At 39.3% G+C, this 24,344-nt stretch overlaps 1 protein-coding gene and 2 pseudogenes across 1 annotated transcript in view; 1 reads left to right on the top strand and 2 right to left on the bottom strand.

Moving 5' to 3' along the window:
- LOC101642047 (transmembrane serine protease 11D) overlaps nucleotides 1-24,344 on the bottom strand; it is a 57,815-nt gene that overhangs the window by 4,610 nt on the left and 28,861 nt on the right. The window contains exons 3-9 of the mRNA XM_030888560.1: nucleotides 21,456-21,574; nucleotides 17,714-17,781; nucleotides 11,908-12,068; nucleotides 9,376-9,903; nucleotides 8,689-8,727; nucleotides 6,541-6,718; nucleotides 844-1,107 (exon numbers count right to left, since the gene is read on the bottom strand). Coding sequence (XP_030744420.1) covers nucleotides 844-1,107; nucleotides 6,541-6,718; nucleotides 8,689-8,727; nucleotides 9,376-9,903; nucleotides 11,908-12,068; nucleotides 17,714-17,781; nucleotides 21,456-21,574 — 1,357 coding nt within the window. The remainder of the gene's footprint in view (nucleotides 1-843; nucleotides 1,108-6,540; nucleotides 6,719-8,688; nucleotides 8,728-9,375; nucleotides 9,904-11,907; nucleotides 12,069-17,713; nucleotides 17,782-21,455; nucleotides 21,575-24,344) is intronic.
- Nucleotides 9,171-10,274, bottom strand: LOC101644144 (annotated as a pseudogene).
- On the top strand, nucleotides 22,879-24,192 carry LOC105978917 (annotated as a pseudogene).

Here is a 24,344-nt window from a genome sequence, read left to right as displayed (position 1 = left end):
CAAGTCAATTCTGACTCATGAAGCGCCTATCCTGGCTTTCCAAGGCTATCTATCGTCTTCACCGGAAGAGAGCGCCTCAACTTGCTCCTGTGGAACGTCTGGCTGCATAGACAACCATTCCCACCCCCACGCTTTAAGAAAACTTTTTCATGTAGTCAGTCAAGAAGCAGCCTTATAGATAACAAAGCAGAACTTTGATCAGTCACGGGCTGCTTTCATGACCATTGCTAATGTTTGAGTTCATTGCTTTCGCTACGGTGTCAATCTGTCTGATGAAGAGACTAGACTTGCTGATTTCCAAATGCTATAAATACCCTTAAAAGATACATAAACAAATACGGTTTGAACGAAGGAGAGTCGTTTGAGTGCTAGAGCGTCTCTGTAACTGTGGTCGTTAACAACCAAAAAGTCCCCAATTCACTGCCATAGCGTCAATGCTGACTCATAGCCACCCCCCCCCCCTTCTCCCCCGCATTTCCAAGACTACAACCGTTTATGGGAGTAGAAAGCCCAGTCTTCCTCCTGTAGATCTGCTGGTGGTTTTAAACTGCTGACCATGTGGATCGCAGCCCAATGTGTACCTATCACACCACTAGGTCATAAAGAGTATCTTAATCATTTCCCTTACACACACTTTGACAATATTTGAGAATTCTTCACGGTTTCCAACAGCATTTTTTTCTTTGATGAGGAACTCCGGGCTAACCAGAATTTAGGATGATCCAAATATCGGAGAGTTTCTCCAGAGAACCTGATTTCCAGATATTCCCTAATTTTAAAAAAATGTGCTTACTAGAAAATAAGACAGTGCTTGTTTCTGTTTTGTTTTGTTCTCTGAGATACTTACCGCTATATTTTCGAGATCCCCATCCTGTTACATATGCAGTCGAACCAGGCAAAATGTTCTGAGTAGGTGTTGGGAGACACACCCTATGGATATTTTGGGTGAAGGAGACTCCTGAGATAAGTTGAATAACTGCAATATCGTTTTCATGAAATTCTGGTCTATAATTGTTGTGGATTATAATAGTTCTCACTCTTATTCTTAATTTAGGAAATTTTGTAGAAATACCAAAGGTGGCTGTCCATGAATTAGGATCAGAGTTCCTAAAAAAAAAAAAAGAAAAGAAAAGAAAGAAAGAAAATATGTTGTTGGAATAGAAAATGAGTGAACATGTCAAAGGTTTGGGTAATCATGTTTGCCCCACCCTCCTCCTCCCAGTGCAAGAACTATTTGAGTGACATTTCTGCATTGCAAGCTAGTAAATGTGTTTAGTTCTTTTGTGGCAGAATGAATGATCGGTTGTCTAAGAATGCAGAGAAAAATATTAGAAAACATATTTGTGTGTTAAAATTCTTTTAAAACAGTTTTATTAGCACACAATCCATACATCATATAATCCAATCATTCTATCTTATCAAAAAGAGTTGTATAATCATCATCAAAATCAATTTTGGAATTTTTTTTTCTTGTATTCATTGTAATTAGCCCCCATTTTCCCACAACCTCACCTGCCTTATCCCCAAGAAACTATTAATCTTGTTAACTGTCTCTATAGATAGGTTTATCTATCCAGGATTTTATATACAGGAAAGCATAACAAAAAAGCCCCCCACATCAAACAAACAAACAAAAAACTAACACAACAAAATGAAGTAGAGAAAGATCTCAATAGAAAAGAAAGTAGAAAATATTAAAAACTAGAACAACTTTAAAATGGGTCAAAATGGAGATCAAATGATAATCCAGTGTTAAACTTTAGCCTCATCACATGGACCACAATCCACTTTCCAATGCACTCCGCAAGACAGCAAGGCTCTTCTGTCCCTGCTCCACGGGCAGAAGAGGTTCACCAGAGGCTTGCTCTGTGTGTTTCCCCTTCACAACTTTCAAATGGCTCAAAAGGATATAAAATAAAGCATCACATGTAAGCTATGTCTATCATAATCATATTTATAATGTTCTGTGATAACACTTCCCTGACTATATCAGCAGGCTCCTAAGAGATTGAAAAATATTTGCACTGCAAGATAGCTAGCATTCTTGTAGACTTTACAAAAAGCTATTGTGAACAAAAGGAAAATGACAGGTAAACCTGTTTAAAATTTAAAAAAGGATATGAATAGGCAGTTCATAGAAGGGTAAGTCCAAACAGCAAATAGATATATGGAAGGATATTCAAACTCACTAATCATTTGAAAATTCAAAAGATAACAATACTGAGATTTTAATTTATATTCAAGAGGTTGACAAAAATTAGACAGGTGACTGAAACCAGATTCCGGTGAGGAGGAGAGGAAATTGTATTTCTTTTGCATTATTGGTGAAGATGTGGCCTGCTATAGTCCTTTAGGAAAGCATTATTTCCTTTTGGCAAGTACTCAGCAGTCTGCCTATATACTTCTGGATACATATCTTAAAGAAGTACCTCCAGGCTAATAAAGATCCCTGTGTGAGGATCTGTATTTGTGTGCTCTTTGTGGAAATGGAAGTTAGATTAAGGAAATGCGGTGGGTGTGTACTATGCGATGCACCACCAGTCACAATGAGACAAGGAGCACAAAAGGAGACTTATATTCCCATCTGTACCGCTGTGCATCATCTGGTCTAACCAGGTCTGCAAGGCAAAATTGGGGTCCTGGTAGTTGGGGGGAGGAAGTGTTTAAGAACTAGAGGAAGGTTGTGGGTTTCATTATTGCTATACTGTACCCTAAGTGACTCATCTCCCCACTACCCTTCTGCAAGGTATGTCCAGTTGTCTGGAGATGGGCATTGGGTCTCCATCGCGCGCCACCCTCATTGACAAGGATATGACTTTTCTCCCCGCCTTTGGTGTTTAAAGGCTGGTCCCTTTGGCCCTTCATGATCACACATGTTGGTGTGCTGCTTCCATGTGGGCTTTGTTGCTTCTGGGCTAGATGGCCGCTTGTTTACTTTCAAGCCTTTAGGTCCCCAGACGCTATAGGTCTCGATAGCCGGGCACCATCAGCCTTCTTCACCACACCTCTCAGGACCAGGGGTGACAGTGGCGATACCAGGAGGGAAGGGGGATGTAGTAAGGGGGAATGGATCACAGGGAGCCACGTATGGCCTCCTCTCTGGGGGATGGGCAGCAGCGGGGTGGGTGAAGGGAGACGCCGGACAGTGTAATATAGGATACAATAATAATTTATAAATTATTAAGGGTGCATGGGGGAAAGGGGAGGAGGAAGGGAAGGGGAGTGGGGGAAAATGGAAAATGAGCGATTCCGGGAACCCAAGAAGCAAGCGAATTTTGGGAATGATGAGGGCAACAAATGTATAGATGTGCTTTACACAATTGATCTATGAGCCCCAATAAATTGATTAAAAAAAAAAGGAGACTTATAGAAATTAAGTATACATACATAAAAAACATAGATTTTTTAATAGGTGTTGCAGGTTCATGTATTTTAAAAGACATATTTCATATATATTAGAGTGAGACCTACATGAGTAGGGCAGTTTGAAGTGGGGCTCAGGAACAACAGGGAAAAACGTGAAAGAAGAGAAAATAAAGGCTCATGAACTGGAGAGTTGATTAGCAAAACATTGCTCCAAATGTAGAATAAAAAATTTGCAAAAAAATAACAACTGGATAGAATTTTAGAGTCCAGATAGTGAATTGATGGACAAAAAATGAATTGTAGTTTGCTCTTGAGAATTAATCTTTGTAGTTACTCATTCCTTTTGTAAGTATTGGAGATGTTTATCATTGTGGTTTTTATTATTGGCATAGCCTTTATATTTTTGTGTTTAGGTCAGAATAGGGATCAGAACAGTGCTATTTCTATGTATCTTTGGTTATGTTATATGCCTGCGAAGTCCATACATTGGCATTTCTGGTTCCTAGAGTTTGGGGGTGATTGACAGAAATGAGTGCTATTCCTACTCATTGACTTTTTTTGTGCAAGAGCTCTTTAAAGTATTGAAGAACCAGGATGGTGTTTTGAGCACTAAGGTGTGTCTGACCCAAGTTCGAGTATTTTCAATCGCCTCATGTGCATGTGAAGGTGAAGTTAGGGCATTAAATAAGGATAACTAGAGAAGACTCTATGGACTTGAGTTACGGTGTTGTTGAAGAATATTGAAAGTACTGTGGACTGCCAGGAGAACAAAAAATGTGTCTTGGATGAAATACAGCCAGAATGCTCCTTGGAAGCAAGAACAGCAAGACTTTGTTTCACATTCTTTGGACATGTTGTCAGGAGAGATCAATCCCTGGAGAAGGACATAATGTTTGGTAAAGTGGAAGGGCATCAAAAAAGAGGAAGATCCTCAAGGAGAAGGATTCACACAGTGGTTGCAACAATGGGCTCAAACAGAGCAACAATTGTGCTGATGGTGCAGGACCAGACAATGTTTCCTTTTGTAGTTAAGGGTCAAAGCTCTATAGATGGCACCTAACAACAACAACAATAACAACAACAACAGACAACTGTGCCATTCCTATTTATTGGTCATTTGCATGACAATGAAAATTGAAATGACTTGTAAATTTTATTTCTTGTATGACCTGTGAAAAAGCAATAAATCTGAAACAAACTCTGGAAATATTTTTTAGAATAAATTTCAGATTTATTGGCTGTCCCTGGGAATGCTGAATTATATACTTTTAAAAATTCAGAATTAGAATCTCCTAAATTTTTTTTATTCCTAGAAACTATGCTGTCCTTAAATCTGCACACAAATTTTGGAAGATAATTGTGGCAGTTACACAATTTCATGTCAACTTGTTAAAAGAGTGAAGGGGTGGAGTTTATCCTGTCAATCAGGTCACTGCCTGATGATGCCTCCTTGGGGACATGGTCTTCTCATGAGCATTCTGGGAAGTTCCTTTCTCCATTCTGCCATCTCTCTCTCTTCATTTTCCTGTTTGCAAGCCATGTGGGGCCATGCTGAGATGCTTCCCCCACTACTAGATCCACAGACTTTTCACCCACTGGCCTGTGATCTTCCTGCATTGGCATCATTGAGAGTGGCTACATGAGTTTGAAGAGGAACTTATGGACTAGTAGTGGACTTATGGGCTAATATTAGATTTGTGGACTTAATCTGGAATGGATTGGGATGTTTTCTTAATATACAATTGCTCTTTGATATAAAGCTCTGTCTTACACACATGTGAGTGTCTCTGGATTTGTTTCTCTAGTCAACCCAGACTAACACAATAATGAACACTTAATAGAATTCCAGTAGGAAGAAATGGAGATTTGGAAGGGATCTTAACATTCCAGGGAGAGGAAACAAATTGAGCAAATGCTCATAGGCAGGAATGTGTAAGCAGAATTTAGAGAAGAATGTTGTTTGACTGAAGCTCAAAGTTCATGCTTTGAGAAATAAGTGTAGAGTGGTCTATTTGTGAAGGGCTTTAGATGTGTGGGAATGAAGTTGAAACTTAGGCAGTGGTATGTCATTCAAAGAGTCCAAAAGAATAGATTTGATTAGGGATCCAGTAAATTCAGCTGGTCTTCATTTTTCTGAGTGATCTCTTTGCATTTAAGTCTATTAGAAAACAATTGCTAGGGTCTAGGTTGTTCCAAGAATAAGAAGAAAACCTGCCGAAGTCTAAAAAGTTCCTTCCTGAGCAATACGACTTTTTCTTTATACCAATGGAATAAGATTATGCAATCTACTCACCTCTGACAACCTTTCACCCTAGTATTAGCAGTCACCTTTAGTCACCTTGACAGATATCTCTGTAAGTAGTTTAAATTCATTTTGTTTGCGATACTCCCTCCCTCACTACCAGAGTCGATGCCGACTCATAGCGACCCTATAGGACAGGGTAGAACTGCCCCTGTGAGTTTCTGAGGCTCTAACTGCTTATGGGAATAGAAATCCCTATCTTTCTTTGGAAGAGCGACTGAAGGTTTTGAACTGCTGACCTTTGGGTTCACAGCCCCAGTAGTAAAGGGTACTCATTACAATTGATTTTTATTTTTGTACATGTATACCTCTAACATTATAATGTAGAAGGCAGAGAAAGTGTCTTTTTAATATTAGCAGCTATAATACATAACACTGCGCTCATAGTAGATGCTCAGTGATTTTTTTTTTAAGAATAAATTCATGGCTTAGATCAGTGATGTCAGTTATTAACTTACTGATCAACTTACAGGAAACAATGAGCAGATCTCTCAAAATAATTCATTTGTTAACATTTAGCATGTATTTACATTAGCTTATTTAAGCATATAAATACTATTAAAACATAGATTATATTATCCGTAATTTGGGAAAGGGGGTAGTGGAAGCTTAGAGAAGTCCAGTAAATTTCTGTAACTAGTATTTAAACATTCTGCTCTATTACCTGAAACAGAAATAACAGTAAATGGTTGCCAAGGAGAAGGAAACAATAGAAATTTTGCTATCATGAATAGGAATAAAAGAGTTATTCCCTTTGTGAATTGAATTGAATTATTTCTAACTCAATCCAGTCATGGTGAACCTTGGGGGCAGTGGGTCAAATCCTCATGTACATGCTGCTGCTTGTTGTTAACACATGGCAGGTAGCTTACCGTCTGAAGCAGTGGGCTGCTGTCAGGATCCATGTGTTACTGATCAGGATGCCTCCACAGTGGTGAGCCCCGTGGAGCTGCAGACTGACCTGCCATGGCCAGTCTCCTTCCTCGGCTTGAACACCTCCTATGATCCTTTCATCAGACAATGTTATTAGGTCTGGACGAGCACCACATTCTAGTAAAAAAAGTGCATTAATGATCTAGGGAGATCATGACTCACTTGCATTTGAGAAATACCACAATAATTTCCACATCATTCATGCTCTTGTTGCCTTTTTTTGTTTTAAATCCTTGTCCTACATTCTCCATTTCATCTACAACTCACAAATATGCAAGAATTTATTGTACACTAGGACATGCTAGGCTTTCCAAAGGCATACATTTTTAGAATACATTTGTGGTTACTATTGCCAATGGATGAAATTTTAGAACTTTTCTTAATTATGAATTGGCATTTGAAATTCACAATATGGAGTAGCTACAGAATTTTCTGGAGTTCTTTATGAATAGTTCTAGGTGGCCTAACTCACGGCACAGGGTCTTTCTTCCTTATCTATGTCTTATCACCCAATCAGTGGGCTATAGCATGAGCATTGAGGTGGGGCTTGTTGGAAATGCTCTGGGATCCACACCAGGGACTGAATCAGAAGATGCATTTTAAGGAGATGCTTTGGTGGGTTGTACTCACAATAAAATTTGAGACACACCACTCAGATAAGGGAGTTTAATTTTTTTACTGGTATGAAATTTTCCAGGCAGGTTACAAACCACTTCCAGAATTGTTTCATATTACCAACCATTTTCTCAAAAAGGAGTTGCTTTAGGTGCATCCAGGGTGAATGAGAATTCCAAGTGTGTGTCTGAAGTCCTAAGAAAGCCCATGAGAACAGCAACGTCCTGAGTTAACCTGGTGGGTTGAGCATTCAATTGTTGCTCTCTACCCTTGGGCTGCAATCTGCAAGGTCAGTCGTTCAAAACTACCCAACACTCCTCAAGAGAGAGGTGGGATTTCTGCTCTTTTAAAGAGTTAGAGTCTCAGAAACTCCCAGGGGCAGTTCTACCCTGTTCCACAGAGTCACTATGAATTAGCATCAACTGGATGGCAATGAGTTTGGTTTTTCATTTGGGTTATTAGTAAATAACTACGGGTAAAGCAACAACTAGCAAAGCAACAACTGTTTCCATTGCTGGGTTGGCTCTAGACTAGTGATACTGCGTCTATGACAGAACCACCAAGGTATTTTTTTAAAGTAATATTCCACTATTGAGGAGGATCATGTATGTATGCATGGGAGCCCTAGTAGCAACACTTTTCTATATACATATAGTTTACCCTTAGATATTGATAAAAGGCTTAGCCTATCAAGATGCTACAATAAGTGTGAATGTAGATATACTTAACAAGACAGAGTCAAAAAATGTATGAAGCAAACATTGAGGGAACTGAAACGAGAAATATATGCCATCCCTCAATTTAGATAATAGATAGAATAATCAGAAATAAGATTATAAAGAGAGAGAGAGATAATTTAAAAAACAGTCTACACCAATTAGGTCTTACACAAATGTGGAATAGTCCACTGATTAACTGTAAAATGTACATTTTTCTCAAGTCTATATGGAATGTTCTCCCAAACAAACAATATGTGAATTTCCAAAGTAAATCTTAATGAATTAAAATTTGAAATCATGTGAAATATCTTGTCTTACCACAATTAATGAAACTGGAATGAAAACTGAAGGAATGAACTCCTAGAAATAACACCTTTGGATGAATCAAGCATCAAGGCATGGATTTAGCTTAACTAGAAAAAATGTCTGCTTGGGCATTATGCTTTTTAAAGAAATCTCTATATAGGATCAAAGTGATAATGGTAACTTGAAAGATTAGACAGCAATCTGAGCAGCAGTAAATGTATCTTAATGTAGGTAGAACTACTCAGAAGAGGATGGTGAGAATGATTACAATGGCTTGAAGATTGTCACTTACTTTTACTTGTGGAATTTGTTGAATAAAAATAAAAAGTGTAACTGCAATGAATTAAAAGCAATACACTGCCTTGGCAAGGAATACAGTAGGCTTGCATATGATATTTTACTTTCTGTTTTAGTAATTCATACCAACAAAATAGTTTGAGAACTTACCTTTGGTAAAAATCTCTGTTGCAACGTTACCAGGGATTGCTAGAATTAAAAAGAAGAATGAGAATGAATTCAATACAATGTACATTACAATGTACAATTCAATACAATGTACATTATTTCACAATGATTTCCCAAGCCATTGTACTCAGATAATTAGTGTCAGAAAGGGGTGGCTCCCTGAAGGATCTATGGAAGAATCTCTAAGGAACAAGCCTTGAAACATTCTTCCCAATTTATTGATATGCACACTAAATAAAGTTTAAGTCCTCTTGGTTTAAATCTTTTTTTTGGCAGACCAGGTCCGTCATGCAGGTCAACGTACAAGGTGACACCAAGAGGAGAGGTTCCAGTGTGGGAGCTTCCATTCCCCTCCCCCAAAGCCTGATCCAACCGCTGCCAAAGCCAACGGGTTTGGTGCAGGGTGCTTGGTCATGGGCAATGGTGCTGCTGCGCTGGCCCCGCAGTGGCGATATGGGAGGGTGTCACTTCTTCAAAATCTGAATGACATCTTCATCCTCCAATGTGTGATCTTTCCCCATTTTCTGAGGATTATGTTTCACAGAGAGACCCCACACCAGAGCGTATTTAAATTCTTTGATAAGGTTTTTGTGAATCTTCATGCAGAAATCCTCCACTGTTGTTCTGGAGTCGGGCAGCACAACCAGGAAGTATTATCTGGTAACTGGCCTTTGGGTTTGGTGTAAATCCTCACTAGTTTCAGGTAGCCCCAGATCTTTTCCAAAAGGTCATCAAAATTCCAGCGGTGGTGAGCAGAGATGGGCACACAGTGAGGCACCTTATAGATGATATCCAATTCCTCAATGGAGATCTGATCGATCTTATTTAACACATAGATACAGGGGATATAGACTCCGTTTCCTTCCTCCACGTCAATAAGGTCATCGGCTGTGGCATCGCTCTGCAGAGTCACATCAGCATTATGAATTTTGTATTCAGCCAGAATGCGCTTCACGGTTTCCGCATCCAGCTCACTCTGAGGGCAAGTGGCTGTCAGGTTCATGCCTCCCTTGTCCTTCTTCTTAAAGCCGATGTTTGGGGACTTGCTGTTCAAACGAATCCCAAAGCCTTCCAGTTCATTTTCAATGATCTTCTTATGCCCCAAGGGCTTCAGGACATCCAGAACAATCAGGATCAAGTTACAGGTTCGGGCCACTGCAATGACTTGGCGACCTCTACCTTTGCCATCCTTAGCACCTTCAATGATTCCAGGGAGATCCAGAGCTGTATCTTGGCACCTTTCTATCTGATGACACCAGGCACACTGGTCAGAGTAGTGGACTCGTAGGCTGCCACCTCAGAATCCAGCCCTGCCAGATTACTGAGCAGCGTTGACTTCCCCACAGATAGAAAACCGAGAAATCCAATTCGCACATCACTTGTCTTGGCCACATCAAAACTTTCTCCTGGTCCCCCGCGCCGCCACCGCCTTTTGGAGGAATGAGTTCTCTGCGAAGCTTAGCCAAACGTGCCTTGAGCAACCCTAGGTAGTGTGCTGTGGCCTTGTTCCGTTGAGTTCTAGCCATCTCGGCTTTGATCTCCGCGATCTTGGCTAGGGTGCTGCTCATCGTGGCGAGAGCGCCTAGGTGCGAAATGCCAGCGGCCCGCTCTCCCTCTCCTCACATTTCCCTGGCCTCGGTTTAAATCTTTATCAAATATTCAACAGCTATCTATAATCAAGTCAAGCAATTTAGTTGAAGAGACAAAAATACAAGCAAGGCCTTGAGACATGACATGGTAAATATTTTATATATGCTAGTACAATTATCAATGCTGCAGATATAACTTAACAAAGTACAGTAACCCTACCCTTGTACATAGAGCAAAAGAACATCGAAAGGTTGAAAATTAGGAAAAGCTTGCTTCTGTGTTGTAGCCTTTACATATTCAATCTGTATGACGAGGCAAACTATTCTACATGAATAATAGTTACATCAAGATGGGAGAAAGCCATATTGAAAACCTGTGATATGCAAACAGCACACTCCTGGTTGCTGAAGGTGAAGAGGACTTACTGGTGAAGATCAACGACTACACTCTTTAGCATGGATTACACTTCAACATAAAACCCCAAATCCTCATAACTGGACCAAGAAGTATCATAATGATAAACGGGGAATAATGAAATTATTGTGGGGTTAATTTTACAGGGAAGCTACAGACAAGAAGTCAAATGACATATTGAATTGGGCAAATTTGCAAAAGACCTCTTTAATGTGTTAAAAAGCGTACATGTCATTTTGATAACTAAAATGTACCTGGCCAAAGCCCTGATGTTTTTAGTCACCTTGTATACATGGGGACCCCTGATGGTGTTGGTTGGCTAAGTTCAAGGCCAGCAGTTGGTGACTAGAGTGCTCTGTGGGAGAAAGATGACACTCTATTCTCCCATAAAGAATCACAATCTTGGAAATTCAAAAGGGACAGTTCTACCTTGTCCTACAGGGTAACTATGAGTCAGAATCGACTTGATGACCGGGAGCTTCAATTATATGAGAAAGCTGGACAAGAAATAGCACCAAAAGTGAACTGATGCCTTTGGATTGTAATATTGATAAAGAATATTAAATATAGCACAGACTGTCAGAAAAATAACAAATCTGTCTTGGAAGATTGTGCGATCAAAATGTTCCGTAGAAGTGAGGATGGCAAAATTCATCTCACCTATTTTTTGGGTATGTTATCAGGAAATATCGGTCGCTGGACAGGACTCTCTAGCACAGTGTCAGCAAAAAAGAGAAAGAGCCTCAGCGAGCTGCATTGACTTAGTATCTATAGCAATGATGGCGAGGATGGCACAGGGCCTGGCGATGGTCCTTGGGTTGTTGTCCATAGGATCTCTGTGAGCTGGAACTGTCTGGAAGGAGCCTAGCAATGCTCACACTATATTCTCTCCCTTTCTGTTTCAATTTACTCACTCCTAAATTGACTGACTAAATTTTATAAACTATATGGTATGCCATGTCCTTCCCTGCTTGATGTCTAATTTACAGAAGCCAAATTATTATTTAACCATTAACTTCTTTCCAATGTGTTATATTAGAATTATATATTACATCTAGATTATTAACACATTATTTTCATAACCTTCCAAGGAAAAATAATATCATATTTTCACTAAGTTTAATGACAAGGAAGGAAGAGAGCTGGTAAAATTCAAGTTAGATATTAAAAGAAAGCGATATATAAAAGAATACTTACAAGTGATCTCTGATGAAGGATTTATTTCCAAGTTTCCAGAGTTATTCAGCATTTGTTGTAAAACAGGCTCAATTTTTCCTTTCATGGAATCCCCGTTGTTATATCTAGTGAATAGAAACTTCATGACAACATCTGCTATCACCACGCCATTATTATCTTGCCTGTGAACAACAAAGATGAAAAAAGATAACAATGATCAATTTCTGCTGTTGTATTTATTTACGCCTCTTGACCAAGCCTTTTAGAAAGTAATTTGAGGAATTTCATTTTGAAATATTCAAATAACAGTGTTTGTATGTTCAATATGGTATCACAGTAGTATCCCATAAATGTAACTGAAAAGCACAATACACTCTGCCCATCATACAGTATAGCCCAGTTTGCAATAAGTATTCCGGAGTGTGAATACCACTCTGCCATTTGCTCTGTGACTTCGGGTGTGTGATCTAAAACCGGTAGATTTTTCTGTATCTAAGTTTCCTCCGTTGTAAAATGAATGATTATGAAGACCACATCAATTAATGTGTGCATAATTTGGCATAATTTGGCAAGGGTGCCTAGTGCATAGTAAGTACCAGTGGAGTACTAGCTATTCCTAGACTTCAGAAATAACTGGGAAATTTTTCTTTAAGCAAACTTATAAAAAATTGAGATTCAATATTTATGTGAGAGATAGCTAAGTTTCTGGTATTCATTGACCTTTAAAAACAAATTTTAAAGTTTGTAGTCATATGAGAAAATTGTATTTCTCGTTTCAAATAATCACCCGCATTCCTCATAGTAAGCTTTCTTTCTTTTTTTTTTTGGATTAAGGTCTATAATTATTGAAAATCTAGATAATTTCTTTTCTTTCCATGTAAATGACTGTGTAAACTACTTCCCCCAGAAACTGGCTGTTCTTTCTGAACTGTACTTAGGCTATGTTTTACATAAGGCAAGTTTATTCGTGATGCTTTTATTTCTACTTGTGAGGGTTTTCTCCCTTCCTGTCCTGTAGGCTTTCCCTCTTATCTTAGTTGAAATTTTATCTCCTATTCATGCTAGATGTTTATTTAATATTTATTTAGTCAATAGTAGCTCTGCACTTCATAGGACTAGGCACTCTTCTAAGTTTCAGGAATTGGCTGTGACCAATCCAGGCAGTTGTGACTGCCGTGGACCCTGAAACCTGGATGGAGAGCAAGACCCTGAACAAGTAATGGCAGCTTCCATTTCCAGCAACAGGGAAGTCTAAATAACTTGAAAAACATATTCAAGCATGTAATGCTACCAGAGGTGCTAGATAAAACAGTATAAATAACTCCATATAAAGCAACCTGAAATGCAAGATAAGTAGGAATAAATGACACTTGAAATGCGAAATTGAGTTCACGCAGAAAGGAAAGGAAATGCCTCCCCCCCCAAACAAAACAAAACAAAACCTGAATATTAAGGCAGTAAACTTTAGAATATTCAATAGGCCTGAGTCTATCAGTTACATAGAGATCAGGTCTGGGGATTGATATAGGTGGCTTCAGTAGATAGGGATTGATATAGGTGGCTTCAGTAGATAGTCAAAGATTCTCAAAGGATTATCAGTGCAAGTATGGATTACAAAGAAAACACAAAATAAAAAAGTATTCGTTTCAGAGGGTTCAATTCTAGATAATAAAGTTTCTCCTTCAAATTCATAATCATGAGGCTTGCTGGATTAATGATTTGTCTTTGTATTAATATTATGTTTTACATTTTTATGATCCTAGATCCCTTAAGGGAGAAAGATGTGATTTCTATTCTCTTAAAAAAAGTGACTGCCTAGGAAACTCACTGGGGAAATTCTATCCTGTCCTATAGGGTTACTATGAGTCCACACGGACTCCATGCAGTGAGTTTTTTTTTTAATTGAGATCCCTTGAACTAAGAAATTAATCACCCTCCCCAGTGATATAACTGTTTCTGATTATTTTACAGTGTTTGACAGTAGAAAATACTTCAGTGGTATGGATTTTAAATAAAAAATTGATAGATATCCATTGATCAGATGAAATTAAAGATAAACACACAATTACAAAGGTAGACAATGAACTATGGCCTAGAATGAGGGTATTCTCAATAGCTTCTCATAATGATGTTAATAGATGGTCAGATAAGTATACTTAAAATGACTAATGACATAAAAGGAATCCTAACTATGAGAAGGTTTTTGCATTATTAAAAAAGATCAAGTAGATTTTCAAAAGAAACTATTAGAGTTTTAAGAAAGAAATACATAATTATTGAAATTTTAAAACTTGATGGGTTACATATAATATGAGACAAAGCTGAACAGAAATAGAGAACTGTGGACATGAAGAATTTGCACAATACGAAACTCAGATAAAGAGATGAAGCGAATCAAAGAGAAGTTAGGAGACTTGAACAGGCAAAATGCATACCTAAAGCAGTCCGAAATAAGAGCGTGGAAGAAATTGAAAAGTTAAAGTTTTAAGTGCCCTGTATTGGAAACAAGTAGAGACATTATCATTTTAACTATTAATTCTGTTTGTTGAGCAAATCATAGAAGAAGGTGAACTCTGTGAAGAAGAGCACAGCACCAGGAAAGGAGGACGGTCGCTCACAACCTAGCAGTGCAGTTGACCCACTGCTGCTTGCTGATACCGAAGAGGGCTTCAAGAGCACAGCCTTCACTGCGGATTGTAACCAGTGTACCTGACCCAAATCCCCACAACTGGACGAGCAGACTACCACAGCACGATACAAGGAGGAAAGATGGAAGGGTCCACACCAATGCCCCTGAAAGAAGCAGTCAATGAATGAAATGACCTTCGGCAAATCTACTGCACCAGAGAGCCCCTCAAATGTCACTTTGAAGACTACGATCCCCGGACTCAAACCACAGGACTTACAATTGCCTTATATGCATTTGAAAGTTGAACAATGAATAAGGGATATAGAAGAAGCAATGAAGCTTTCAAATTATTGTCAAAGAATGTTGAATGTATATTATATACTGAGTGAAATAAGTTAATCAAAATGGCATTTATTTTTCATTATGATTTACCATTTATTATCCCAGACTCAGTCTTTTCTTAAAATAGTTTTAGTCACATGTCATGTAATTCATTGGTTTAATCATCTTAAAAAGAGTTGTGCAATCATCACCGCCATCAATTTTAGAGCATTTTCTTCTTTCTTGTTTCCCTGTTACTGCCTTCTCATTCCCGTCAACCTCTCCTGCCAAAGCCTAGGAAACTAAACGAACCCTTTGAAACTATTGATCCAGTTACTGTCCTGGATTTCATGTGCAGAAAAACATATAAAACAAAAGCCCCCAACAATAATAAGAAAATAAGGGGTGAGAGGGGATTCCCTGGAGGATTGTTCCAACCATAGAGACCCCATGAAAAACAGAACAAAACACTGACCAGTCCTGCATCGTCCTACCCTTGAGCCCATTTTTACAGCCACTGGATTAATCCATCTTGTTGAGGGCCTTCTTCTTTTATTTTTAATTAAAATTTTTAAAATAAATTATTTTATTGGGGGCTCTTACATATATTGTAGCAATCCATACATCTATTATATCAAGCGGACATGTACAAATGTTGGCATCAACAATTTCAAAACGTTATCTTTCTTCTTGAGCCCTTTGATATCAGCTCCTCTTTTTTCCCTTCCCCCATGTACCCTTAATATACTATGTATTGCTATTATTATTTTACATATCTTATACCACCTACTCTATTCCTTCACCTACTATCTTGGTATTCATCCCCCCAAGAGGGGTTTTCTGCTCTCATTGCTATCTGTTCCCCCTCCCTCCACCCTTCCACCCCTTTCCCTTACCCTACCCTCCTGGAATCATTGCCTTCTTCTTTTGCGCTACCCCTCTGTTGACCAAGCTTGATGTCTTCTACAGGCGCTGATCTCTCCTGACAACCCGTTCAAAGTATGTGAGATGAAGTCTCACCATCCTTGCCTCTAAAGAGTACTCTGGCTGTACTCCTTCTAAGACAGATTTGTTTGTCCTTTTAGCCATCCACAGTATTTTCAATATTCTTTACGGGAACCAAAATTAAAACACATCAATTCTTCTTTGGTTTCCTTTACTCAATGTCCAACTTTCATATGCATATGAGGTAATTGACAATACTATAGCTTGGGAAAGGGGCACTTTAGTCCTCAAAGTAACCTTGATGCTTCTCAATTCTCTAAAGAGGTCTTGTGCAGCAGATTTACCAATGCAACATATATTTTGATTCATTGACTACCACATCCATAAGCATTGATTGTGGGTCTAAGCAAGATAAAATTCTGGACAACATAAATCCTTGCTCCATTTTTCATAATGTTACCTACTGGTCCAGTTGTGAGGAGGATTTTGGTCTTCATTATATTGAGTTGTAGTCCCTCCTGAAGCTGCCATCTTTGATCTTCATCAGCAAATGCCACAAGTCCTCCTCACTTTCAACAAGCAAGGTGTGCTATCTTCATATCTCATGTTGTTAAAAAGCCTTCCTTCAATCCTGACACCACAACTTTCTTCATATACTCCAGTTTCTCTGAATTTGCTTAGCACACAGATCGCATAAGTATGGTGAGAGGGACAACCCTGATGCACACTTTTCCTGAATGTATGCCATGCATTATTCTCTTGCTTTGGCTGTATAGTTGGCTCTTGACCCATGAATTAGCTCCACATAAGCACCATAAAGTGTTCACTAATTCTCATTCTTTTCAAGGCCATTGACAGTGTGTTATGAGCCACACAGCGGAAAGCCTTGGCGTCCTCACTAAAGCACAACACGATTCAGTGGCACCTAACAACAACAACGTGAGAGAAGTGCTGCTGTTGTACCTCATTTTACAACGGGAGACACAGAGGTTAAATAACTTGCCTCTGGTTACACAGCTAATGAGAAGTGGCACTGGGCTATTCATTCCCAACTAAGGTTCTTTATCAATATAAAAGTAAAACCATGAAATTTCATTTCATACCCAACGAACTAGTGAGAATTAAATCAAAGTCTATGTGTACTGTAAATAGAGTAGCTCTGGCCAAGTTGTGGGTTAACTGTTGGGCTATAGACTATAAGGCCAGCAGTTCAAAACCAGCTACTCCAAGGGAGAAAGAAGAGATTGCCTTCTCCTATAAAGATTTAGTCTCGGAAACCCCAAGGATCCATTCTACTCTGCTCTACAGGGTCACTGTGAGTTAGAATTGAGTTGACGGCATTGTTTTTCATACCATAAGTGAGATGTGGTGGAATAGTGGTTACACACTTGGCTGCAAACTAAAGGTCTTTGGGTAGAACCTACCAACCCTCTGTGGGACAAATATGTGCCAGTGTGGTTGCATCAATATTTATAACCCTGGAAATCCTATGAGGCAATTCTACTCTGTCCTTTAGGGTCATTATGAGTTATAACAACTTAACAGCAATGGGTTAGTCCATAAGTAAATGATATGCAGCACTCTTTTGAACGATATCTAGGCCACCCTTCTCATAATATTATAATAAAGTGGGTGAACTCATTTTGTTTCATTCTCTAAACAAAAGTCATAAACCCTGATGGCATCGTGGGTCACAAGGTCAGAAACTCCAAACCACCAGCTGCTCCATGGAAGCATGATGAGGCTTTGTCCTTCTGGGGACTCTGAGGGTTAGTATCTCAGAGACCCACAGGCACAGTCCGGTCCTGTCTGTAGGTTTGCTATGAGTCAGAAAGAACTTGATGGCAGTGAGTTTGGTTGGAGTTTGGGGAAGCAAAAGTCAAATAGCCAAATTGCCTCTAGGCATGTATATTGATATATAGTTCTACTCACCTGAGTTTGACGACATGAGCTCTGATGAATTGATTTCTTAAATCTGATTCTTTGAATGTTTTATGAATCTGTAGAAAGAAAAGAAAATAACAAAACAAAACTGAACAAAACCTTTCTGTAGGCCCAGCTCTTTCTCTCCTTTCTCCTTCCTCCCTAACATGACACTTCAGGTTAAAGCCTAGGGTTTTAGCTAGTGCATTTCTTTCAGTTACGAATAGAATTGAATTAGGTAGGTTATGTAACATTTCAATGCACTGCCTGTTCCTTCGTCTGTTACTTAAAGATAATAGCAATCAGGATGGTTCTGCCTAAGCACTTCAAATATTGTACTCAATGAGAAGTCATTTTGTGAAGACTCTGTGGTTGTTCCTAAAAGTATTGGGGCAAGAACCAAGAAAACAGTAGGATATTCCACTAATACAGTTCAGATTGTTTTAACACTTCCCCTCCCCAGTGATGGCCTTCTGGTGGGATGAAGCATTGTATTAAATATCTTTTAAGAAGAATACCACCAATTGGCATGGCTTTACAAAGTAAAATAGCTCTAATCAAGAGTCCAAGATGCCAATTCTAATACTATCTTACCGTCCATTTATCTTTGCATGTTAGTGCTATCTTCAGATTGCAGGCATGTGTTTGCTTTTGTTATGGTCGTTCCTTGCTTGCTTTGGTTTATTTTAGGATTCTTTTTAAGTCTGTTTGTAGATTTGGGGGCATACATTTTATTTTGAGATCTAGGTAACATTATCTTTAGATCTGTTTGCCGACTGCACTATTTGGAAATAAATTAAGACTAAGGGACGGCGTACTGGAGCTCTGGTCAGCGCTCCTATGTTAGGCTCTCCTTCCTTTTCCTCAGGCTACCTCTGTGCGCCCCCCGGACTATTCTGACATACCAATTAAAAAGCATGCTAGTGTCAGTCCATTTGTTAAATAGTAAGAAAAAGCCCTTTCTTCTCCTTCCCTTTCCTTTACAAATCTTGCCCTCCCTCCCTCTCTCATTCATGTAGAATGGCACTTGAGGATCCCAACCCCCCTCCCAACCCCCGGCACACCAATACATTGTTTGTCCTTCTTGGGACGCACAACTCCATTCTGGAGATCAGTTTACTACAGTGTTTCGCAGACCTGCTAAACTACTATCTCTCACACTAATGGGGAATTTTAGTAGTTTAGTTAGTCACAGGTATGAATTCTAATAGAAGCCATCACTTTATTTGGAAAGAGCTAGTCAATTTGAGTGCACTCATAGTTTTGATATATGTACTTTGAAAACAGGCATTTGTATTATTTCTAAATGTCTTCCTTCATTTACTCACTAATTCAACAACCTTCACGAATTCGTGTGTGTGTGTGTGTGTGTGTGTGTGTGTGTGTGTGTGACACACCTGTTCTGCCAAGCTTAATCCCTGTTACCGTGGAGCTTACTTGTAAGGGAGAAAGACAGTCACCAAAAGAAATGCAAACCAAATTAATAATTTTATATCATCTATCGTCTTTCGAATTAGAAAAATTTTACAAATACCTAATTTTTTGTTAATAAGGGACCCTGGTGGTATAATGGTGAAATTGTCAATTCCAACCCACCATCCGCTCCTTTGGAGACAAGACTTGGCAAACGACCCCGCAGAGATTAAAGCAGAGGAAACCCTACGTGTCACCTCGACTCTGTCCTCTAGGGGCACCAGTAGCTGGAATTGACTCAATGGCAACCATGGAAAATAACGGGGCGGGGGAAGCACACACCTCTTTTCTGTAGTATGTATGGGAATGTAACCTAGAAATTGAAATAAATATTTTAAATGCATTAATCTCCATAGTAAGATAGACAAATGATTGAGCAAATAAACACATGGAGACAAGAGCGAAAAAGACAGATTTAAAATAATTTATGTAGATAATGTCTTCTATTGTGAACAATATGAAAAGTGGGGGAGAGTAACTTTCTAATAAAAAAGCTTGACAAACACTGCCTCCTCAGGTGAACAAGGTCAGCAGCACCAGTAAAAGTCACGTTGAACGTAAGGTGAAGGCCACTGAACCTTCTGTGGACTGCCAGAGAACAAACATATCTGTTGTGGGGGTGTACAGCCTTAATGCATCTTAGAATTCAGGAGAGTGAGATGCCACCTCACCTACATTGGAAATGTTATCAAGAGACCAGACCCTGGAAAAAGATATTGGATATTATGCTTGGTAAAGTGGAGGGTCAATGACAAAGAAGTCCCTAAATAAAATGGATCGCCGTAGTGGCTACAACAGTGGGTTCAAGCTTCTAATGATGAGGACGTTGCAAGACCTACTCGTGTTCTTTTCCACTGTACATCAGGTTGCTGTGAGTTGAAACTGACTGCCTAGCATCTAGCAACACAGCTAGAGTCCACATGCGAGATTTCCTGTCAGTCAGTGGACACAGTCCTCCAAGGAGGACCTAAACTTGCTTTAGATACAGTGCATCTTGTGAGATGGGGAACCTGACAGGACTGCTGGACTATTCTAGAACTCTCAGGGTTTCTGCTTTTGACAAGATGCCCTGGCACCACTTTCCTTTTCCTCTCTGTTGGTGAAAAATAGTGAGGTTTTTGTTTTGACAGGTTTCTGCCTTATACAGAAGTGCCATTTGAAGTTCTGTGTTGGTCACTGAGGTAGTTAGTTTATTGTGCCAACCTGGCCGAAAAACACATGTGGGGTTAGTTGAAGGGCGTAGAGATAAGTGGCTCAGTGAACCTTGCCTTTCTAGTTCTTGGGTCTCTTGCTTTGTGATGGTCGGACCAGGGTGCAGCTGCCTTAGCAGTTCCCTGCTTCAGCTGGCAAGGCTCATTTCCTGCAAGACATCCCTGAGGAGAAGCAACATGGACCTGCCCTAATGCAGCCCTGGGTGCTGGAGCATCCGTGTGGAGACCCCTGCCAGCGCTGAGATGTTTACACATTTACTGATTCAGCTTTCCTCCTGCTGTTGGACTCATAGTGTGCGTTTTGTGAGATGGAGGAGGGCTTTGTGGATGGATGTTGGACATATGGGTTAATTTTGGACTTGTGGGCTTGGGCAGCACTGGGTTGGAATGTTTTCTTGATGTGCACTTAACCTTTATATAAAATTCTCTCTTCTGTGGATTTGTTTCTTTAAAGTACCCAGACTAACACAGTCACTAGTTAAAATATAATGTCCAGACTATGTCATGATTAACATGGAAAATATATTAACTAGGAGCTCTCGTGGCAGTGTGGGATAAGCATTGGGGTGTTAACCACAAGGTGAGTGGTTTGACTCATTCACTGTAGGAGGAAAAATGGGGCAGTTTGTGTTACCACCTCAAAAACTTGATGAAATATTTCTAGTGTCCTGTCGGGCTGCTATGCGTGGGAATTGATTCAACAGCAATGGGTTAGCTTGTGCATTTTGTTTGATAATAATAGAGGAAAGAAGGTCAAATAAAAAGAATTTAAAAAGACAACCTCAAAGTTAGCAAGAATAATACTTACATTACAGGCACTAGATTGCTAAACCCTAAAGTCATAATTGAATAAAATGCCTACTTATTCATAGTCCTTCTAAACCTTTTAAACTCATGACTTAAGAAAATGTAAATAAGAACCAGTACACCAATAAATTAACAGTAAAAGCTCAGAGAAGCACACCTTTACTCACTAAAAGGAGGAAAATATGCAAAGCATTTACTAATTGAAAATGTATCCGGTTAGCATATTTATGCTTATAATGGAATAAAGGGTCAAAACTTACCATTGATTCAATTATTCCACTCAAATTCCTGTATTCCTGTGTACCTGGTGAATTTAACTGATCACTATATTTAACATTTAGGATTTGAAAGCTGCTACGATAAAAGTAAGGTCTCTGATCTGTGGAAATAAATAAGAAACAAATTCAGCCTCATATTATAAAATTGTTTAACATTTGCCTTATTTGTGGTTATGAAGGCTGTATTGTATAATTTAATAAATTTACTTATTTTCCCTAAAAAAAGAAAAGAGAACTCTATGTTAATATAAATAAAATAATAAAATTATTTTTGAGAATTTGCTAGTTTTTCAAGATTGGATAAACTGGAGTATTTGAAGTTGTATTGAAATCAGAATACCTTCATTATTTGAGACATTAAAATGGTTTAGGGGCCTTATAACTTTTGTTCTATGTGGTAGCTACATAATATGGTGTCAATTTGAAGATTAAGAGTATAGGGGTGTAGTCTAGTCCGTTAATCAGGATATAGCAAATGAAGCTTCTGTGTGGACATGGCCTTCTCCTGAGGATTCTGGGAAATCCTGTATTATTCTCTCTCTCTCTCTCTGGGTTCACTCCTTGAGAGAAGCTTTACTGACAAGAGACAGTGCTATGCTGATATAGCCTGTGCCCTGGGAACTGGAGAAGCCACAGGGAGACCCCCGACAGAGCTGAGATGTTTACAATGCCACTGGAGCCACAAGACTTCCCACCTACTGGCCTGTGATCTTTCTGCATTTGGCATTATTGCATGTGTTTTGTGAGCCTCAAGAGGACTTTATAGATTAGTATCGCACATATGGGCTAATATTAGACTTATGGTCTTGATCTGGACTGGGCTGGGATGTTTTCTCAATATTCAACTGCTTTTGTATATGAAGCTCTTTCTTATACACATGTGTGTCCATGAATTTGTTTCTCTAGTCTACCCAGACTAACACATTCCACTATATTTTAGGGAGGTCGATAGTGCATATTTACTTATTCAGAAAACATTCCTGTATGCGTATTCTATGCTATTAGTACTTTGTCAAAAGTGTACCCAATAATTGTAAATAGCTTAAAACTATTTCAAATAGTATTCTTTACAGAAGGTTGAATGATTTAGCATTAGTGCTTCCTGAAGTTAGATACAAAGTAAGTCTTCTCACAGAATATATAATCTGATTATTGAATGATGTGGCTTCCTCAACACCACCACTCCCCCACCCCTCACAGTCCAAACAGGTCTCCCATAAGATATAGCTGTTGTGAAGGCGTTACATTTCCTCAACTACATTTCCACACATTCCAGAGACATTGTGAATAACAAAATTCATGCTTTATTTGGATTATTTGTGAGTATAATTTGTATAGAGAAATACTTAAATTGAGAGAAACACCCGAGGATCCTGGGAGAAGGTGGTCGTTTTATAGTGAGCATATGGCAGGTGTTTTTTGGCCCGCAGTGGTCACTGGGCTACAGTTTAAGACACGTACAAGGTTGTCAGTCTTTTGTTTAAGTATAAGAATACAGTTTCCCTCTTTTTCCTTAAACCTGCTGGAATCACGGAGGCTGTCGCGGAGAAGAAGAAGAAGGCCCTGCTGTTCCAGAGACCCTTAAGAAAAAGCGAAGGAATTTCACAGAACTAAAGATCAAACACCTAAGAAAGAAGTTTGCCCAAAAGACGCTTCAAAAGGCAAGGAGGAAGCTTATCTATGAGAAAGCTAAGCACTATCACAAGGAATACAGGCAGATGTACAGAACTGAAATCCGAATGGCTCAGATGGCAAGGAAAGCTGGCAACTTTTATGTACCTGGAGAGCCCAAGCTGGTGTTTGTTCTCAGGAGCAGAGGTATCAATGGTGAGCCCAAAGGTTCGAAAAGTGTTGCAGCTTCTTCGCCTTTGCCAGATTTTCAATGGCACCTTTGTTAAGCTTAACAAGGTTTCAATTAACATGCTGAGGATTGTGGAACCATACATTGCATGGGGGTACCCAAACCTGAAGTCAGTGAATGCACTCATCTACAAGCGTGGTGATGGCAAAATCAATAAGCAGCGTATTGCCCTAACAGATAACACTCTGATTGCACGGTCTCTTGGTAAATATGGCAATTCTGGCTAGACCAGAAGATGTACACTGGTACAGATAGGAAATGGAAACACAGGGAATCCAGGGCGGATGAGCCCTACAGGACCAGTGGTGTGAGTGGCAATACAGGGAGGGTAGAGGGGGAGTGGGTAGGAAAGAGGGAACCGATTACAAGGAACTATATGTGACCTCCTGCCTGGGAGACAGACAACCGAAAAGTGGGTGAAGGGAGACATCGGACAGGGCAAGATATGGCAAAATAACAATTTATAAATTATCAAGGGCTCATGAGGGAGAGGGGAGCGGAGAGGGAAGGGAAAAATGAGGACCTAATGCCGGGGGTTTAAATGGAGAGGAAATGTTTTGAGAATGATGAGGGCAATGAATGTACAAATGCGCTTTACACAATTGATGTGTGTACGGATTGTGATAAGAGTTGTATGAGCCCCAAATAAAATGATTAAAAAAATATGGCATGGAGGATCTGATTCATGAGATCTATACTGTTGGGAAACATTTCAAAGAAGCAAATAACTTCCTGTGGCCCTTCAAATTATCTTCTCCACAAGGTGGGTTGAAGAAAAAGACCACCCATTTCGTAGAAGGTGGAGATGCAGGCAACCGGGAAGACCAGATCAACAGACTTATTAGAAGGGTGAACTAAGATATCTATCTGCCATGATTATTTTTGTAATCTGGTCTCTTAATAAAACAGTGACTGCTTTCAAGGGGAAAAAAAAATACAGTTTCATTAATAGCGATGATTCATTTATTTAATATGAAAGTTGATATCTCTTTCCCTACCAAAGGGAATTC

Source organism: Echinops telfairi, unplaced genomic scaffold, assembly GCF_000313985.2.
Source record: "Echinops telfairi isolate 266 unplaced genomic scaffold, ASM31398v2 ScPeMD7_7468;HRSCAF=8506_0, whole genome shotgun sequence".
In the NCBI taxonomy this organism is placed as follows: domain Eukaryota; kingdom Metazoa; phylum Chordata; class Mammalia; order Afrosoricida; family Tenrecidae; genus Echinops; species Echinops telfairi.
The sequence above is the reverse complement of the archived record's forward strand: the minus strand, read 5'-3'. Positions and strand labels throughout refer to the sequence as shown.